This window comes from Cyrtonyx montezumae, unplaced genomic scaffold (assembly GCF_038088225.1).
Source record: "Cyrtonyx montezumae isolate F1298 unplaced genomic scaffold, pur_monq_1.0 scaffold_13, whole genome shotgun sequence".
NCBI classification, from domain to species: Eukaryota; Metazoa; Chordata; class Aves; order Galliformes; family Odontophoridae; genus Cyrtonyx; species Cyrtonyx montezumae.
Genome location: NW_027071859.1, coordinates 13620308 through 13641316, shown reverse-complemented (window position 1 = coordinate 13641316; position 21009 = coordinate 13620308). Strand labels below are relative to the sequence as shown.

The 21009-nt window shown below is 38.7% G+C and overlaps 1 protein-coding gene across 2 annotated transcripts in view; it reads right to left on the bottom strand.

Moving 5' to 3' along the window:
• Positions 1-19328, bottom strand: part of NOL10 (nucleolar protein 10) — a 450419-nt gene extending 431091 nt beyond the window's left edge. For both annotated transcript variants that reach the window (XR_010621877.1, XM_065730723.1), the window contains exons 1-13: positions 19223-19328; positions 18707-18752; positions 17902-18000; positions 17249-17326; positions 15488-15525; positions 11899-12035; positions 10916-10981; positions 9353-9413; positions 8771-8856; positions 8357-8435; positions 7034-7183; positions 4663-4729; positions 1122-1174 (exon numbers count right to left, since the gene is read on the bottom strand). Coding sequence is in view for 1 of the 2 variants with exons in the window: in XM_065730723.1 (XP_065586795.1) it covers positions 1122-1174; positions 4663-4729; positions 7034-7183; positions 8357-8435; positions 8771-8856; positions 9353-9413; positions 10916-10981; positions 11899-12035; positions 15488-15525; positions 17249-17326; positions 17902-18000; positions 18707-18752; positions 19223-19288 (1026 nt within the window). In the remaining variant the exon portion in view is untranslated. The remainder of the gene's footprint in view (positions 1-1121; positions 1175-4662; positions 4730-7033; positions 7184-8356; positions 8436-8770; positions 8857-9352; positions 9414-10915; positions 10982-11898; positions 12036-15487; positions 15526-17248; positions 17327-17901; positions 18001-18706; positions 18753-19222) is intronic.
• Between the last annotated feature and the right edge of the window lie 1681 nt (positions 19329-21009).

Below are 21009 nucleotides of genomic sequence, written 5' to 3'. Positions count from 1 at the left end.
ATAATATTAAGTGGTTAGAATTCAAGAAATAGACAATTTAACACCCCCAAAACAATCTGACATAAATGACACACAAAAACCTTATGTATAACATTCTACGTTTCTTCAGATACAAAAGTCTGACAACACAGCTCAGTATAAATGGTGTACAGAATAGTTCAGAGGAGTATACTATTGTGGTTAGAACATGTATACATATCATGTATACAGTGTATATTCCATAACAGAAAAACTAATCTAATTAATCTCTATGCCTTAAGTATAATCAAGACCCTGAAGGGCGGAAAAAAAAAAGAAAATTAAAATTGATCTCTGAAGATCAATAGTTCGTCCAAAATGTGAAGAAAGTGACTTATGGAGAAGCATACACAATTTTTAAACTCAGTATGCTCTTCGGCCTGGAAGGTTTGCACGTACACCCAAGTATTCATCTCCTACCAGGCCAAGAACACCCTAGTGTCAGTACTGTAGAATCAGCAACAAAAGTAGAGTGAAATGCACGTGCAGTTTGCTGACGCCCAAAGACCTGCTGCTGAGTACCCCTGAAACACTGAAGGAAAACATGTGGTCTTCTCAAGAGAAGAGCTCCACATTGGGCACTGAACAGAAGGTACAGCTAACAACCATACACATAAAACCACACAATAACACATCCTTGTCAGAATAGAGAAGAATATTTCCTGCAGTGACTACATCACTACGTACTACTATTTGAAGACTCTATGAAGTATTTTTCAACAGAGCAAAACTATCACCTGAAAGCAAGCTACACAGTTCCTACTTAGCAATTCTTTTCTGACCAGCTAGCAAAAACATTTGACTTTTTTCATGTCAAAACCCGATCTGCATTTTCTACTACCACCCGCCAGTTTTTGGAACTGGTAGGAAAAGACAAATTACAAGCTGTTTTGTTTGCTTGTTTGTCTGTTGTGGGTTTTTTTGTTTTTAATTCAACACACTATATGAATAAATTAGGGTTAGCTTAAATGCATTTTACCATGAGAAAGCAGAGAACGTAGACGTGAATTTGCAGAAATCACTTTCTGACATGAAAACATGAACGGCACCAAACTACTGACAGATTTACAAGGGCAATATCAGCAACAAATTGTATTACTTACTGGCATATAAAAGATATTCATTCTAGGGGCTTCATTGGCAGTCATTAGCATCCCTAAAAAGAGATTTCCACATCAAAAAATATTAGTCACAGGAGGATATCATTACATTAAAAAAAAAAATCTACCTATATATATTCACACACACTCAGGCACACATATTCACACACACATACAGGCCTCCAACTGGACTCTGTGCCACTGATCACAACTCTCTGAGCTCTGTCAGTCAGCAGTTCTCAACCCACCTCACCGTCCACTCATCCATTCCACATCTCCTTGACTTTGTTATAAGGATGCTGTGGGAGACAGCATCAAATGCCTTGTTGAAATCAATAGACTACATCCACTGCTCTCACCTCATCCAACTAGCCAGTAATGACATCATAGAAGTCCACCAGGTTGGTCGAGCACGACCTCCCCCTGGTGAACCCATGCTGACTACTCCTGATCACTCTCTTTTCTTCTAACTGCCTGGAGACAGCATCCAGAACAAACTGCTCCATCTCCAATCCAGGGATGGAGGTAAAGCTGACTGGCCTGTAGTTCCCCAGATCTTCCTTCTTGCCCTTTTTAAAGACTGGAGTAACACTGGCTATCCTTCAGCCTTCAGGCATCTCTCCCATTCTCCAAGACCTATCAGATGATAGATAGCGGTTCAGCAATCACCTCTGCCAACTCCCTCAGCAAATATTAAAATCCATGAAAAATTTGAAACTGCCACAAGACCTGGGTACACTCAAGATGAGAAAGAACTCTAAGTTCATTCTGGATAGGAGCTTAGCAAGGACACTTGACATATACTTGCATGTTTATTTCAGATTCGACTTTCCAACATAGCTGATCACTATGAAATACATGAAGATAGAGCATGAAGAATAAAAGAGCAATCAAGTTAGATAACGTTCTGATCTAGAAGTAACACATGCCACTGAGACTAAGAATAATTGGGGCAGTTACCACACACCCAGAGGGCAGAAATATAATTTACACCCAACTACAGGAACACAATTAACATGGGTGGAGTAATCCTTGCTACCTAATCCTTTTATTAAAAACATACAATGCAGCTGGACTCCTAGTATCAGAAAAAAGGGGGCCTGCTTTCCTGGCAAAGCAAGAAATTTGAGAAAGCTTAGTCAGCAAACCAAGGCTTAATACCGAATCTGCAAAGAGTTGCAGGCAACTCAAGGAAAAAAAGCAAGAATTCATGGCATATTTTTCACAGATGATCTGCTCCATTAGTATATCAGCATGCTCACTGCTGCTACAGCAGGCAAAGCATTTCTCCACTGACTGAATATGAATCACTAGAGATAAAACAATAGAAATTAATTCTGCAGGTGCTTAAAAGATGACAGTGAAGGGAAAAACTCCTCTGAGAGTCTTCCACTAATAATTAAAGATTGGAAAACCGTCTTCAGTACATGGGCGTATATTACAGGGGAAATACAGAAACAACAACAAAAAAAGGAACAACTCAGTGAAAGATGTCTGTGTGCATTTTCATCATTTCAGGTCATTAGTTCTAACCAAAGAAGAACCACACCCTAGCAAGCTACACAGCAGTCTGCTTTGATCACTTTAAAAGGGAAGTAAAAGACAACTCTTCATTCACAGAAGTAGTATTTTAAGACTGTCCTTAGTGATAAAAATTATGGTACCACTGATTTAAAGGAATGAAAGCATGAATATGAAGCAGTAGTAAATGGGATAAACAGTTCCAGAAAAAGTAAAGTTTTTACTTGTATAAAAATATAATATAGAATAACCAAAAGAAATTGTTGCTACCTTCTGTGGTTTAAAACACAACTTGAATATAGCCAGTAGTAGAATAAAACTACAAACATAAAAGGTAGACGTAAAACATCTAGAAATACTAGGCACCAGTTTTCTCAAAATAAAAGCCTTCTGAAAGCCTTCTCGTTCATAACATTTCTGATATTACTCTCTTCAAGTAAGAAACAAAACCAGTGAGTTTCTCATGAGAGACATTTTGAATTTTGGACCACGTCAGTGAGATAAAACAGGAAAAAGTATTTTGTTCCACACAATGACAAACAGCAAAGCTTTTTTATGTGAATGAGGGAGGATAAGGGTTAGATTAGAGTATGGGTTTTCTCAACAGTAGCTTCAAATTAAGCACAAGAGCACAGACTGGACAAAAGTCTTGGGATTTCCCTGTGCCATGCCAGCTCCTGAATGTCCAGGTGTGTCCTAGGAATGCTGGGACCCAATGACAACACCGAGCTACAGCCATACTGGCACTTGCATGTTTTTGCCTCTCCTGGCTTTCCACAACTGCAGCACTGATATGACTGGAAGTACTTTCTTGCACGTTCATACTTAAAATTCTAAGTAGCAATGAATTAGTGCCAGGCACCCTAAATTTTGCTGTCTTCTTTACTGCTCAGAAAAACCCAGTCCAATTACTAAGAACTTGAAGACCGCATTGTTTCAGAGGGGTAGAATCCTGAGCATAACTACAGTGAGCTAATATTTTCATTATCAGGATCCTGCAGATCTCATACTGTTGTTGCTGCAGTCAAAAATGTCTGCCGTCTCAGCAGAGCTCAGCATGCAAGTGCTCATCTTAAAAAAAAATAAGAATTCAGAGATTCTTAACTGAAGTTGGCAGAAAAGACAAGATAAGTTTTAACTTGTTAGAAATCTCATACTCACTTATCTACAATCTTGAATTGAGCTGTTAGTATGAATCAAAATCCAAGTTGCTCTGTCTTCACTGCTACCTCTCTAAAGATAATAGCAGAGTTTGCAACACGGGCATTCTCTGATCAAGAACTTTGCCCTCTGCCATCCTACAGGCCATAATGTCTCTTTCACCTTTTCAGTGATGCTTTCTAAACAGGAAGCATACATCACACGCTCATTAAGAACTAGGCAACTACAGGAAAAATTAAGGTCAGCTGCAATCCATCTAAAGCACACGTGCACATGCAATCACCATCTTGTAAAATACTTTTTTCTCCCATGAAATAGAATCTGGAAACAGGTTAAGAGTGGCCCTTTTTTGACCCTGAAACATAATGTTATGAGATGCACCAAATTTGAGGAGGAAGCATGCAGATCTGTGGACTCCCCCGCGCTTAAAAACAAAAGTATTCAATTTTAACAAGGGCACAGTGAGTATCATGCTTAGAAAAGATCAAATGCTTGTAAATGCTTGTAAAAATAACTTGTTGGAAGTTTTTTTCCTAGCTCTAGAAAGTAAGCGCTAACTTGTCCTTTTGTCTAAGCTAAGCTCCAGATAAAGTTCTTATGAGATATTTAAGATACTTGAAAAGGCAAAAGAAATCACTCACTCAATCGAAAGCACGGCAGCTTCTAACTGCAGTCTTTGATTTAATGCAGATGCAGAGGAAACTGACACTAACTAGCAACTAAACATTTTTTCCTAGCTGTGTAATAAGGAGAAGAGTAGACCTAATATGTATCACCTACATAAAAAAAAAAAGGGATATGGTATGGGCTAACATACACTTTCCTTTCTGAATTTAATAAGACATCAATACATCTAACATACCTGAATTTGGATAAAGACAGACATCATTGATATCATATTCTGGCTCCATTGAAGTAAATATCTTCCCCTGTAATTGAAGGAAGATAACATATTATAAAGAATTTCAAACAATATAACACGTTTGGTAAATCTAAAGATTAGATTTACCATTACAGCAGCTAAGGACATGACAGAATAAAGATAGCACAGAATATACAGAACAATAAAATGTTACTGAAGTATCTGATCGTAACATAGAAGCTCAACTTAGTATTCTGTCCCTGACCAAATCTTGCAAGTAAGTGCAGCCTACAGGTTACTGAGGACACAAAAGGTAAAGTGGCACTTCTGATTTCTTGGTTCACAGTTCTGTGTTGAAAAGACACAATAGTTTCACTTCATTTTACCTTATGCAGAAGGAGGATGAGGTCCACAAGCTCCTGGCACATGGCCAGCGTAACCCTCATTTTGTTCAAGTCTGAACGTGGTGATCTTAAACCATTTCATTTTGGTCAGTGTTATTAACTGAAATGATGGATTGGGAGTGGAATATTATTGTGCAGCCTGGGACCTCCACCCTGCCCATGTCTACATAAAGCGAAACGTGGCTCGGCACTTCACTTGTAAGTTTACAAACTCAGTATTAAAGAGGACTAAACACAAAATAAAAATAATACAAGCATCCGCTGGTATGTAGCTTAGCACAGAAATGAATTTATAATGGTTATTTAAGAAAACAGTAAAAGCAGAAAACAAGATTTTCAACAACTAAGAACTGGAACAGAGGCTGAAAAATCCAGACAAAATACAGGTGCTCTTGTAAGCCAAGACACAATGCAGCCAGTTGAAGAAGTGTGTCTAAGAACTGGGCCACAGAATACAAAGCATGAGTGTACATGCCTACACGATTCTAAATGAGCGACAGGAACAGAGCAAATTTTCATCCTATTCCTCTTTTCTCTTTCCCTGCAGCAATCCCACCTACCTTTCCGGGCCCTTCCTTTCCCACCCAGTTATATGCTGGTACCCCACCCATCTCTGGTCTCTCCCCGATGATTAATAAGAGTCCTCCCCCACCCCAGTCTTAGCAGACAAAAGCCTCACGCTCCCCACCCCAAGGCACGTCTCAGCATGGGGCTATTCTGGTATCAAAGCCATATGCTCTCCACCCCGCAGTCTGCCTCTGCAGTTGGTTCCCAGCCAGAGATAGTCAGGAACCAACATCTGGGAGAAGTGGAGCCAGCTGGAACATACTCTAGGAAAGAGTCCAAAGTTATCTTTGCCTTCCAGCACTAAGAAACCCTCCCTTTTCCCATTGCAGAGGCCACCTGACGAACCTTGTGCTGTTTAATTCTCAGTAAGGAAAATCTCTATACCTAGGAAAAATTGAGAGAGGCCACTGCAGATGTTTTAAATAATATCCAATAAATTATTTGCCTTTTTAAACAATAAAAAGTAACTGAAGAGCTTAAAAAAATTGCTTCCAATCATAGGAAAAAAAAAAAAAGACTGTTGAAAGTTCTTGAAGAAATGCAACAATAGAGAAATGGCTGCCTGAAATAGTTAGAAAATAAGTGCTTCTAAACTACTGTTAACTGCTCTTGATCTGTTTACAAAGCTAGAAAATAACAGATACAGCATGGATCAAGTTATTTAGAAGGAATACAGTGACTAAAGATAGCCTCTTCGACCAAATCAAATTACAGTAGAATTAGAATGAATCTACAGGATAACATTTTGTACAAGCTGTGTCAATGGAAAGACAAAAAAAAATTGCATAATGTAACAAAAGAAAGTCTTAATAATTAGATTGTAACTTTGCCTATAGGTGCAAAAGACAGGGATAAAGATGTTGTCTGTTACAACATAATCCATTAATACAGTATAATGCACACTGTTACTTGGATCTTGGCATAATATCTGCCTCAAAATCCAAGTAAGTTCCTGTAAAATTAAGAAGCACTTGATTTTAATACTTCATATACTAACTGATCTACATCTGAAACTAGCCCTCCTTTGAGCAGAGAAATGGAATGACCGATTTTTCTCTGCACTGCATGCTTGTAGTCCACTTAAAAAGAACACTGACACACCAAGTCAATGGCTAAGATACCACTTTTTGTCTTTAAATCCTTCTGCTGAAAAAAGCATCATCAGCAGACATAAATAGGTAAAAAAAACCCACTAAGACTGTATCTTTATACCTGACAGGCTGCTGAATACCTTTCCAGATATAGGTTGCTTAGCCAGACAAGGAAAAATGCTATGTAAACTACAACACATTAAAACTCCAACTTCCTATATTAAATTTCAGCTTTATTACTCAAGTAGCACATTAAATTAAAAAAAAAAAAAAGAAACGATACAAACTCAGCAACAGAAAAGCACTTACTGTATCTCTGTTCCACATTTTTATGATTCGAGAATCTGCAGAGATTATTAAATCCAACTGACGTTGAAACTGAATTGACTTAATAGGCAGGCCATACTGGTGATCTTTGACTATCAGTGGGTTGCTAGACCGAAGGTCGTACAACAAAACCTTGAGGAATAAAAGGACAGATCAAATTTTCAGTATTTTAAGATTAAGGAGTTAAAAGAGGTCTTCACTAATGATTTAACTCAGCTTGAGATTTTTGTTTTCCATCAAGAAATCCTTTCAAGATCTGAAAATGACCAAGTAAGCCCATTTTATTCTGACAGTATATTTGAACCACAAAATGTTTTAGTCTGGAAAAATTAAATTTGCATTCAAGAATTTACTATCTCTTTTTCATTTCTGTTGAAATTAAAATTGAAAAAATGAAATGTTTTCAAGGCTCTTACTATTTCTAAATCACTAATATATCTTACTTTCAGATTCTTGTACTATTCTTACTCAAATGGTTTAAATCTTCAGACACCCTTCAGGTTCAGTGAGTACCCCTTTCACTCAGAAAAACAACAGAGAAGGCAATGTTTTTTTCAGAGAAGTGGCGAGTACTGGCTGTCTTCCAGAAATACACTTTTTTTTTCTAAAAAAAATTCCAATGGAATCTGTGAAAAACCTTGAATTTCTCATTTGTATGAATATTAATAATTTCAGGGAAAAATATTATCAATTTGTTTAGTTCAGATTTTAAATATATCTCCAGTAGAGCTTGTGTGACAGATAACAGTATTACTACAATTCTTATAACTGTCTCAAAAAAATAGTTTTCTTAACTCATTAAAGGTTTACTAAAAGCAGAAAAAAAATTCCACATACTCTACTTGACAGCTACCATGGAAACAAAAAATAAATGAATCAAAATGATCCTTCATAGGATAGGAGAAAAAAAAATATTGAAAGACAATCACTTCTGCTTGTTTGGCCACCATCAAAATAAGGTACAGTAGATGTACTGCACTGAGGCAGTACTGACAGTCTCAAAAAATAAGCTGACTTCCTCTGATTCTTAAGTCTTAAGTAAACCACAAAGATTGAAATTTTAGACTATGCACATTGGAGGTTGTGATGATATTAAGCCAACACTTCAGCATTCTGAAGAACAGGATTGTGTGACAAATCAACTTGCAGCTTAAGAACGGCTATTACTGCTATGTACACTTAATTTACAGTCTTAGAAATTCTTGTATTATTACGTATTACATTTAAGTGCACTCAGCATACTATAGACCATGACTGGCAACTGCAAAAGGATCTCCTAAGAACTGCTGTAGAAGTTAAGTCTACCTGCCCAGTAGATGTCCCAACAGCGATGTTCAAAGCCCCATCAAATTTCAGCGCTGAAATAGATGGCAAACAATTTACCCTGAAAAGCACAATTCTTACAGTTAGATGCACTCTCTAAATGATGTGAATGCTTTTCATGTGTTAAAAATAGGTACAATAGCATAAATTATTCGGACATAAACTGAAACAAATCACTTCAAAAAGCAGAATTGTTTACACTTGTAACCTGTATAGAAAATTAGATACTGATCTGAGTAACAGTGGCTAAGAGTTACTTTATAAGCAATAAAACCTATTTACACTAGCAATGAGAAGGCAATGGATAATGGGGACTGTTTTTAATAGCAGAACTTTTCAAAGCAAAGAAACAAAAACACCAGAAGAATGTCCTTTGGGAAGGTAGCCTTTACTCACTCTGTGTCTGCTGTCACGCTGCTTAAAGCACAATCCAGCAGTCCAACTCGACCTCTAGTTCTAGGATCCCAACATTCTACTTTACCCTGAAGAGTTTAGAAAATTCATTTTAAGGAAGTCTTTAAATACAATTATTATTTTATCTATGAATAATAAATCAAATTCCCTAGTTTGACAAGAGTTGTATTGATCATGGCATACAAGCTCCAAACATTTCATCTGTATTTAAAACAAATGTGCTGTGAATGATAATGGTTAACACCAGTTTTCTCAAGACTAAGTGGGTGCACAGGCTAGCTGATTTCAACTGACAGTTACATTCTTAGGCAAGATAACATTTTCTCAAATTAATAAAAACATTATTTCTGCAAAATCTCATCCAACTCAGCAAGCAAGTTATTTCAGAAATTGTACCCGCACTGCTCCAGAAGTCTTCCTGTTTAACAGATCTATACTTAATACAGCAAACAAGATCAAATTAATAACTTAGGTTTCTGTCACGATTCCTTATCCTCATGCACACTAATACAAAAGAGATACAAACACTCCTGCCCTTTTTATAGAAGGAATGCAAACATTTACCTCAGCTGTCCCTGTAGCAAATAAGTAGTGTACAGGATTTATGTCACAGACATTACTCTCCCTAAAACAGAAAAAAAGAACAAGTTTCATGACTTCAGAATAACGTAACTAAAAAGATTTCTGTAATTACAGACACTGCTGCTTAGCCTGGAAAAGCAAAAGAGGTGAGTGGGGGGGGAGGGGGCTTGTAAGTGGATGGCAACCTAGTAGCAGCTTCCCATACTTAAGAGAAACTTATCTTTGCTATCAGAAAAAATCAGAGACAGTGCTGATATCTCGAGATGGGTGAGGATCCAACTGCATGTAAGGATAATATTCTTATGCCTTGAGGGTACCTAATCATTGGAACAGGCTGCCAAAATAAGCTTTGGAATTTCTATTCTCGGAGTTTACAAAACTACCTGGGAAAACTCATCTGAATTCAGCACCAGCCAAGCCTTGAGCAGGAGACTGGACTCAGGGTCTCCAGCCTCAGTGATTCTACAACATTCTGCTCATGGCCACCACCTACCACCAAGCCCTGCTGTATTACTCTGTTCCCCTGTATTCTTAAACAACTCAGTTACATCAAAAGTTCTTCCTGATTACATATGTTTGGAAGCTTACGTGTCCAACATATTCTGATGAACAGGCTGGGCTGTCTTCTCTTTCCTCTTCCAAGTACTCCATTTCTCAGCTGCTCAACACACAGCTGCACACCTTTCCAACAATTCTTCCAAAATATAAATATTTCTCCTTACACCCCTCATCCCAACTTCTATCTTAAGAATGTCACCTATAATTCTATAACTCATCCAGATCCCCTGTCTCACAGGCTTTCCAAATCTTCAATTGTCATTTCCCTGATTCAGATTTCAAGTATGATTCAGCTCTGCTGCTCCAGGATTTCTCCTTTTTTATTTTTCCCCCACTACTACTAGCTCTCTATAGTTGTGCCCAACCAAATATTGCTATGCTCCTTAAGCTATCTGAGCCACTGAGTGCCACCCATTGCTCACCAACTAGCAACTTTATCTGCTCAAGACTGTTCTTCTCATCTGCTTCTCCACATACAAAAGAAGCCCAGCTCCTGCTATTGCTGTGGTTTTCAAAAGAATCAAATACCTGCTGGTGATATTAAAAAAAAATCAATCAAACAAACAAAAAAACCAACCCCAAAAACACATTTTTTGGGCTACTCCAAGAGCAGAAGGACAAAGATATGTCTGGGAAAGTACATATCCTGTGCACAGGTCCCTGAGTGATGCCTAAATTGAGTTGCAATGGCAAAATTATATAATACTACTATAAGTCTATATTAAGCGATTTCAGTTGAGTTTTCTTCCATGGATTATTTTAAAATATAAAAACTAGTACAAAGAATTACAGGACATAAAATAAAATGAGGTTCAGACTCTGTATATGTTGCTTTTCAGTTCTACTTTACATTGTTATTTGGGCAGTATTCAGATAGTACAGTACTGATGGTGTACATAGTACATCACAGTACTGATGGTGAGCAGCTTAGTAGTTTGGTTCCACCTGGTGGACAGAAGACAGACATCAAGCATTACAATTACTTACGAAGCCTCAGTTTGCAGGGAGTTCAGAAACCTTCCTTGTTCCAGATTTAGCCGGTATACTTCAGAACTACAAAGGAAAAAAAAAATCACAACTACTTATTTCCTATAGATTGAAAAAAGGACAATGTGTATGTTCATCAAAAATCATAGAATAGAATCATAGACTCCTTAAGAGTTGGAAGGGACTCCCCTGCAATCAACAGGGACACCACAGCTGTGTCAAGCTGCCCAGGCCTTACACTGAAAGCCTCCATGGATGGGGTATCAACCACATCTCTGGGCAACTTGTTCCAGCTCCTCACTATTCTCACTGTAAAATATTTTTCTTTCCTTATATCTAACATAAATCTATCCTCTTTGAGCTGGAAGCCATTTCCCCTTGCTCTATCACCACAGATCCTGCTGAAGAGTCTGTCCCCTTCTTTCCTGTAGCTTCCCTTTGGATAGTGAAGGATATTTACAACATTTCAGTAACAAATCCTATTAATTATTTTACTGATAGGGAAAAAAATACATTAAATCCTTTCTTAACATCCTTAAATTTATTTCAACTGATGTAACATCTTGAATTGATAAAAAAGTTGCTAAAATTTTTTTCAAACCTTAAAGATCACATTTTATTTTTACCGTCTTCTCACAGTTTCTATTAGTTATTTCCCATCATTTCACTCCCATTTTATCAGTAAAAAAACACTAAGACAGAAAAAGGCAGTTCATTTTCCTTACTTAGATGTTCGTCACTTTTAAAACAGAGTACAATGAATTGCAATTTTGACAATAAATTTGCCAAGTACCTGAATCAAAGAATAAAAGTCTTAATGCAGGAAACTGAATGAATTTTGGACTTTCACATTTTTCACTCTTCATAAGCAGTCTCCACCTGCTTTTTCCAACACAGTGGCATTTTTTACTTTTCAGTTAACATTCATTTAGCTCTTGGAAAACATCCCTAACAGAAGTGAAACAGAATAGTTCAATCACTACCTTGCTCCTACAAAATACAGGTCACATGATGGATAGTGGTAAGAGAAATCTCTACCAAATTTTGGTATTCTTGTCCTGTAGTAATGCCCGTGCTGTGAATGAAACTCCACATATCTGTCACACTGCAACAAGACAATCTGAAAATAAAACAAATAACTGAAATGTACAGAAGAGATAACAGAAGCTTCTCAACTTGTCTCAGAAAACAACCTCCAGTGACTTTTCCACAGAATCACCGAATAGTAGGAGTTGGAAGGGACCTCCAGAGATCATGGAGTCCAACCCCCTGCCAAAGCAGCTCCCTAGCCCAGGTTGCACAGGTAGGCGTCCAGGAGGGGCTTGAACGTCTCCAGAGAAGGAGACTCCACCACCTCTCCGTGCAGCTGTGCCAGGGCTCCATAACCCTTACTAGCAGAGGTTTATCCACTTAAATAATTTCTACTACAATGACAGAATTCATTCTTTATTCTCATTTGCCACAGCAATCTCTTTAACAAAGATAAAATGAGTACTTACTGTAGCATATGTAATAACCTGAAAGTTTTTTCTGAAACCGTGACAACTTGCTCCTCAGAGTCTGCAGTAAGGCATCACTAGGAAGCTAGATCTATACTAGTAAATAACACAGCACAACTCATGTTCATATTCTTCACGCTTTCATCACGTCCACACTGTACCTTAAACCTTGCCCAGACACTATGAGATGCATTAATAATCTCTGGCCCAGAACTGCTTCATGATACAGGCAAACAATTTAGCAATGTGAATAATCACAGGCCAACAACTGACTCTGAGGCTCAACTCTCTTTAGCTTAGATCAGAAAGGTGCCAGTTTAGAACGTTTGTAGTCCATATATCTTCACACAATAGTAAATAACTAAGATCTTAAATCTCCCCCTTCTGTACTATATTGCTATCTATACTAATACTGAGCAGATCAGGAAAGACAAAGTACAATTGTTGTTTTGCATCTGTAATCTTCATTTACACATTTTCTTTTTATATGAGATATGTACAAAGTACTGATCTGGGTAACTGCTTTATGTCTATTTATGTCCCTTCTGTACTTTTAATTGTTCTAATAGCAGAAACTCTACTGTTTCAATTTTTTTTCTAAGTCTCGCTCTTTTAAGACACAAGATGAAGCAGAGGTATCACTTGTGAAGTGTAATTACTATTTCATGCATGATTATAAACGCAGCTGCACAGCTGATGTTATACAACAATGTGTTTTCATACACAGGCCAGTCAACCCTCTGTGTGCTTAACTTAACTTCTTTATGTTATTAACTGGAGGTTTACAACAAGCAATGCTCTTTACTTCATTGTTTTAAACAATAAAAAGAATACATATTTTCTACATATTTTTGTAGTGACAACAGTGAAATCTCCCTATCTTTCTGTAGCACAGAAGTTAAAGAAATCATCAGAAGAACACAAAATTAAACCACATTTAGCTGAAACAATCAGTATTGCCTTGTTAACTCACTATCAGTAAGCCATCAACTTTTTACCAGGAATAGAGAAAACACTGTTTGCTGAGTTTTCTTGTAAATTACCAAAAAGACTTAGTTTTCTAGGAGTTGCCAAAAACAAGCAGATATTCTGCTAACAGCTACATAACCTCCAGTAAATTCAGGTCTTAAGCTGAAATATCTACAGTGTGGGACCTGAAGATAATGATGTCCTCTTTCATTAGATACAACTCAAGTGGAAGTCATGCTTGTTTTTCCTTCGTAATACATTAATTCTGAAAACTACAAGCTTGGGGTAGCAATAGCATAGCCTTTGAAAAAAGAAGAGAGGAAACTCTTGCCTTTGTAGAAAAGACTGTAGTAGAAGAGATATCACTCTCTCCTAAGTCCAGAACTAAGTCTAAACTGTGAGAGAGCGCAGAAACGTAACTGACTTTACAAACACGAACAAAAGTGAACAGTATGCTCTGTGAAAACACAACTGTGCCTCAAAATGACACCTTATAAGGTTAGTGGGAGCTAACTGGGGAGAACACACTTTCATTTTTCTGCACAGTGCTCGTGAGACACTGTATCTTATGTAGGGGCTCTCAATTCAAGAGGAATGTTGAAAACATCAACAAATGCAAACCAGACAAGGGGTGGAAAACAAACCCTAGAAGAAAAGTTTGGAAGAATCTGAGTTTGTTAGTAAGGCAAAGAGGACACTATGGAACAATCTAATAAGAGCCTACAACTGAAGTGCATTTACAAAAATGACAGTCAAACTTGTTGCAGTAGCAGTAACAAAAACTTCAGGTTCTGCTGGGCAGGCTGGACAGGAAGGAAAAATTCTTCATAGAGTATGTCTTATTCTGGGCAGGTAATGAACTCTGGATTGTCTTCTCAGAATGAATATTTTTATGATTCTAACCATGTCAAATGTAATTTCTCAAATACTGTTCCCACTTTTTGTAATATTTATAATATGATAACTGCCTGAAAACAGTTTTCTTTCTAACAATTTAGTAAGTTTTTGGAAAATAAAATTTTAGATATGGCTGTCAGAGTAGGGCTCCAGTTTGAAATACAGTATCAATTTCAGTTCAAAACACACATAAGCCTTATTGTTTGCCTGACCAGTCAGAAATGGGTGAAAAATGAGAATATATTCCTAAGCCTTGCAAATAATTGCTTGGTCTTTACAGCCAGAAGCAAGAGTGTGCCATAATGTATGAGTCACCAGATTCTTCCATTGAGTTCACACAATCTTGGAAAACTGTTAAAGGAAAACTTTGAAAAACCTAGAGCTAAAAGGTTAGATAAAGTCTCTGAAAATATAAGACAAACCCATACTAGTAATGCTAAAGTCTCTGAGAAAAAAAATACAGTAAAAATGTAACTATTAACATGCTGTGTTCTAGTAAAATCAGCAAAATTGTGCCCTTAAATTTCCATATTTCACTTTAGACTTAAAACTCTGATGAATTAGCTAAGTTTATTGGAATGAGTAACATCTTTTATCATACCAACTGCTGTAGCTGGAAAAAAAACACACAAGATTTTGAGCATTTTTCTGGGGGCCCTGAAGAGAATTAGCAGTGATAACTGTACTGAGCCTGAAAAAGGTCCACAGTTCCAACAACTCAACTGTTTCCTCCAGATATAGCAGTTCATGAAACAAAACGTTGCTTCTCTCCACAATTTTTGCCTCATTCATGTGCTTATACTGACTTGCTATAGCAATGATAGCTAATTCAGCTGTAGCTAGCCCATTTCCCAAAAAAAAGTGCATGCTGGCTACTGTCACAAGCAATTATAACCAAATGTTACCCCAGCAAGAACAACTAATTATGTTTCTCACATTAATTTGGTCATAGGATAGCTGACTTGTTGAAGCTTTTCTCTACTGCAGACAAAAGACTTTACAACTGGTAAGGCAAATTACAGTACAAAGAGGCAAAGTAAACAATGCTTTAAAGGTACAAAAAGAATGTTTATCCTGTTTGTTTTTTACATAAAAAATAATCCGTTCCAAAAGTCGTTGATTGACCGCCCTTACTATATGTGAAAATATACTTTAATATACGTATTACACAATTCTCTCATTTATACATTGAAAACATTAAACATACCTTTGAGTAATCATCTGATAAAATCTCAAATGTAACCACTAGAGGAGAGAACAAGAGAATTTTAAGTTAACTAAGTAAGCAAATTTATTTGCAAACATTGGCACAAATCCTGAAAATATTTACTCTTTTGCTAACCTTTAGCCATACAAGTACTCCCCACAGGTGTCAATGTATAATGCAGACATCATGATAAAATCTTTAATTAGACAACATTATTTGCAAAATAATAAGTAACTTAAGAAAACTTTAGAAATTTAAGAAACATCTTGTAATCTTTTTATCATTCTTGTATACTTGACATGCTCCTCAACACAGTGCTCAGCCGTGTATTCTTTGGCACAGGGAAGGTATAATCAAATGCTTTTCAGTGTGTGGTCCACAGATCTTTTGTGAACTAAGAAGGTAATAACATGGGAACAAATGTACTACACACACATCTTCAGACACAGCCTTTCTAAGATGTCAGCTTGCACAGAATGAGCTTTGAGGGGCCAATAATCACAAATGCAAAGGCTACTATCTCTGCTGAACACCGCAACACATGGAACTTTGCCTAGCTTTAAATAAGGGGAGTCTGGAACATTAGGGAGTAGCTGCTTCATCTAAACTATTTCCATTTAAATAAGGTAGTTCATTTAAGGTGACTCTATGATACAACGCAAGTTAAACACACTTTTAAAGTCTTATAAGAAGCCAGTTAAAAAAAATTAACTTTGAAAGAGTATGAGTCATTGTAATAGTAAATGCTTGCTGTTAATTAGAGCTCAAAGTGGGTCTCTTTCATGCCACACCTTTCTCTCCCCATCCTTCCTCACTCTCCCTCCTCATACTACTTTGTAGCACTGTTTGTACACCATACAAGATTCCTTGCAGTACAAAGAAATGAAGTAACAAAACACCACTACGCTCTATTTCCCTTTATCTGACCTAATTCAGTAGCTGTCACATTTTTACACTGCATGTCAAAAACAGACCAGTTCCATTGCTCACTAATGATTCGGGTCTTGCGCTATTCTGTGCTCAGCCTCTCAGCTTCAATCACCTCTCTGTCTTCTGCCATTAGACTCCTAAGAACAAAAATAAAATAAATTCCCAAATCTACAGACCCTAAGACTCAGAGCTATGGCAGCTCAGACCTCCTCCCCCAGTCTAACTGCCAGCACTGTTCCTTTCTCAGAGTCTAGATGGCTTATTTCGCTCATCTCCTCTACAATTATCCCTCTAAAATACTAGCCAACAATGTGAAATTAGGCGGTAGCAAAGGCAAGGCCCCATGTCTAAAAGTAATAATAACAACTAAAAAAATAAAAAACAAATCAAGGAATTCTCTTTTATTGACTTGGGCTACAGTGAGAAAACTTAAGAACTCGCTTCAGTAAAATGGAGCAAGGACAGTGCATTCTCCTACCTTACTGCTTCACAGTGGGAAGAGAACAGAAGGGAGAACTGCCTGCTACCACACACACACAGCAATCCCCAAAAAGAGCAGAAGCCTTCAGCCACACCACTCTCTGAGCCCCACACTTACTGGCTCAGAGCAGATCTTATTGTCTTCATACAGCTCCAAGAGAGGAAAGAACTTTACAGAAAAAAAGGAGAAGGAAAAATACAGAGGTGAAGACTGGTGAGATTTTATTCTAGATTCTTCTGTTTCCCCCAACATATAATCCATCCCCTCAGAACAGGGAGATAAACTTCTGTGTGAGTCTAGCCTGAACTGCAGACAAAAAACTACTACTAACAGCCACAGCTTATACTAACCTTCAGAATCTAAGCACCTTTCAAATTTCTGGGATAACTGGTAAGTATCATAGCAGCGGATCCTTGGTTTGTAAGTTCCTGGAAGAACAATTTGATTTTTAATAAAACAATTAAACAAAGAGATAACGCTAAAACGCTTTTTTAAAAATACCATGTTTTACACACACATCCTTTACTACAACTACGTTTCTGTGACTGGATGAAGAGGCCTCAGTAACAGAATTTAGTAATACCTTCCAATAAGCCTGAAAGGCTGAGCCTCCTTGTGTCATTAAGGTTAGCTGAAATATTCACGTTAAGATCTCACTTAGACAGTTACAAAATGCAGCCTTATCCTCTACCCTTTAAAAAAAATACTTGGTGATACTCAAAAGTTATTTAAAGCAAGTTTATAAACACACTACAAAAACAAACAAGAAGTTGTTTTCACAATGCAGATGCTCCTCTAATACAGCTGAAAATTAAATGTTTCACAATTTCATTACCGTTATTCATTGTAACACACCTTAAGAGTAGGCTTCCAAAGTTACACTCAATGCTGCATTAAAAAAACAAAACAAAAAGAAACCTCTGTCTTCTACCTGCCACATTCTGTGACAAAACATTACTAGTACTTTTGACCTCAGCTACTGAGGGATACTTAGTTAACTCACCAACTGCCATAATATACTGTCCATCTCTCGATACCTTAATCTTTGTGCTAACTGTGGGCATTTCAAAGTCTTGAATAAGTTCAATTCTTCTACGGATATCTATAAATAAATAAAAAATACACACAAAGTCAAATTATTTGGAAAGTAAGTACTGCTGTATCAGTCCAAAGCTGTAATGGTTTCTTATGGAAGTATGCTGAGTTCACTAAATAAAACTGACTATCTTTTAAGATTTGTCCTGATTACACTTGATACATCTTTGTGTTCAACACATGCTAGGAGAGCAGTGCAGTACATGAACACTGAGAAGCCAGTGATCACCAGCCCAAACAGATGTCTGCCACGAGGTGCTAACCACGTGACAAATTACACCACACATTCACAGCAGGTCACACATCCAACATGACAAAGATGCATAATACCTTCCATCATGCTGTTACCTCCATGCATATTTTTTTTATCTGGTTGCTTTATACAATGCTCACGATGGTATATTTCCTTTGATATTACAAGTTTAGAGTAAAATCACAAAGCTGCACTCTAAGTTGAGCTTAGGATGTATTATAGGGGCCTGCAGCTAGGCTTGACCATAAAATATACATTGGATGCATGCACCACACTTGTGTACAATCTACCATCTCTCAGTATTTAATGGCTGAAAATGATGCTGGCAATGCTCTACCCACACAGTGCTCCATAGGAAGCAGCAGTATGGCCTTCCAGCATTACCTACAGCTTTAAATTCATATTTATCAAAGTAAGTTGTACCTGTGGATTAGCATAACACACATACAGCCTCACTCACCCACATCTTTCTTCTGTAACGCTCTTTTCTTCCTGTCTGAGAGCCACTGTAAGTAAGCACACACATCAGTACTCACGTTATGGCACGTGAATGGAATCACAGAACTGACACAACTAACTTGAAAAAATCGAGAGCTTTGCGTGAAATATCACTTCTTTTTTCTTAATTACATGAAAAATCCCCCTAATAAGCATAATCATGTTTCAGCATCTCCAAGGATACTCCATAAACAGGAGGGGGATCCACTTTTTACACGGCCTGACAGCGACAGGACAGGGGGGAACGGCTTTCAGCTAAAAGAGGAGTAACATCAGGAGGGATTTCTTTGCTGAGCGAGCCCTGGGCAGCCTGACCTGGAGGGGGCATCCCGCCCACATCTTCCGACCCAACCATCCCGTGATTCTACAAAGGAAAAGCATTCGTACAGCTCAGCTCAGTTCAGCTCAAACGCTCTTCAGAGCAACGCATCCAACAAGAACCGGAGGATTCCACGCGTCCCGCCCGAGCACCCCTCACCTCAGGGAGGCTCCTGCCGGCGCTGAGGCTGTAGATCTTCACCTCGTTGAGGCTGGAGACCTGCATGGCGACCCCGCACGCCTCTTCCCGGCTGCAGGGGAAGCGGAAGGCGCTCCGCGCCCCGACCCGGCAGCAGTGCTCCGTCTGCGGGCGGGGCCGCGCGGTGGGCGGTGCTGCTCCGTCTGCTTCACGTTCCGGACGGCTCGGGGCGTCGGCCGGCAGCGGGAATGAGGGCTGTGGGGGGATTGTTAGGCGAAACCGCGTTCTCTAACGTTGGTATTTCGGGCGGTGCTCGGGTTGAAATCATAGAGTAGGAAGGAGCTGCTTGGGCACGCGTGGCTGAGCGGGGTTCGTTTTCTTGCCTTACTGCAAAGGTTGAGCGGCATCCTTGCCGCAAACGTAAATGGTAGGGCACCGCTTCCATTCTTTGTAGCGCTGCTTTAAACAGGAATCACAGAACTGTAAGGGGCCTCTGGTGATCACCCAGCCCAGCCCCCCACCACAGGCTGCGGCAGCATCACAGAGCTGTCACGTGTGAAGGGTGTCAGGACACGTCGATTTTGACTTAGAAGAGCAGCAACAAATACAGATACGATATTTTTCCACTCTGTGAATGCTTTTGAGTAACAATGAACGCCATAACTGAATTTCCATCATGACAGTACACAGCTGGTGTAAGAACTAACTCAGACCGTGTCAAGTCTTATGTAGAAAATTCCCTGTGTAGAACCATAAAGGTTGGAAAACGTCATTAAGGTCATCCAGTGCAACCATCAGCCCAGCCCCAGCACACCCACTGACCACATCCTTCAGTGCCACGTCAACCCTTCTGAACACCTCCAGGGATGGTGACCCCACCACCTCCCTGGGCAGCCTGTGCCAGTGCCTCACCACTCTATGAGTAGAAATGTTCCTTAATATCCAACCTGAACCTCCCATGGCACAACTTAAGGCCATTACCTCTTGTCCTGTCTCTGTTATCTGAGAGAAGAGGCTAACCTCCAGTTCACCACAACCTTCAAGTGATTGTAGAGAGCAATAAAGTCTTCCTTGAGTCTCCTCCAGACTGAACTCCAGTTCCCTCAGCCACTCCCCATAACGCTTGTAATCCAGAATCTTCACATCTTCATTGCCCTTCTCTGTACATGCTCCAGGAGCCCTATGTCTTTCTTGATGTTTTTCATTATGTATTTCAGCGCTGACACTACTGTCACTGTTTTCTGCTTTGCATTACAGGGTGCCATAGCTGAGACCCACACACATAAATGTAGGTGTCTAAGTGGGTACTAGATGTCTAAGCTCCCATTTCAGGGAGCTAAGACTTCACTCACCTAAATGTAGATTGTCTGGTGGCATTTGAGCTGCCTCATGGTATCCAGGACACCTAGATGGGGTGACACAAGACCTGTGGAAAACCCATGTGCTATGCAGCGTGAGCTGGAGGACATCTCAAATGGCACTAGAAGCTCAGGCAGCTGAATTGCATACCTAGTTAATCCCAGTAATGAAGCCTGAGGAGCAATGCGGCACAGTAACCACCTGGTGTCTACTTCGAGATGAATTCAATCTGTTTCTAGGTTCTTCTGTCTCATTCCTTAGACTGTCACTAGCTGTTAACAGACACTTGCACTTAAGGACGCCTCAAGCAGTCCCAGACATCCTCACCAAGTTGTTTGGTATGACACAAAGACACCTCAAAAGGTTTAAGACAAGGTCAGGAGGACTGAACTGATGAAAAATTCCCAGATGTTTAACACCCATGAGGTTCTGACATACTGAGGATATAT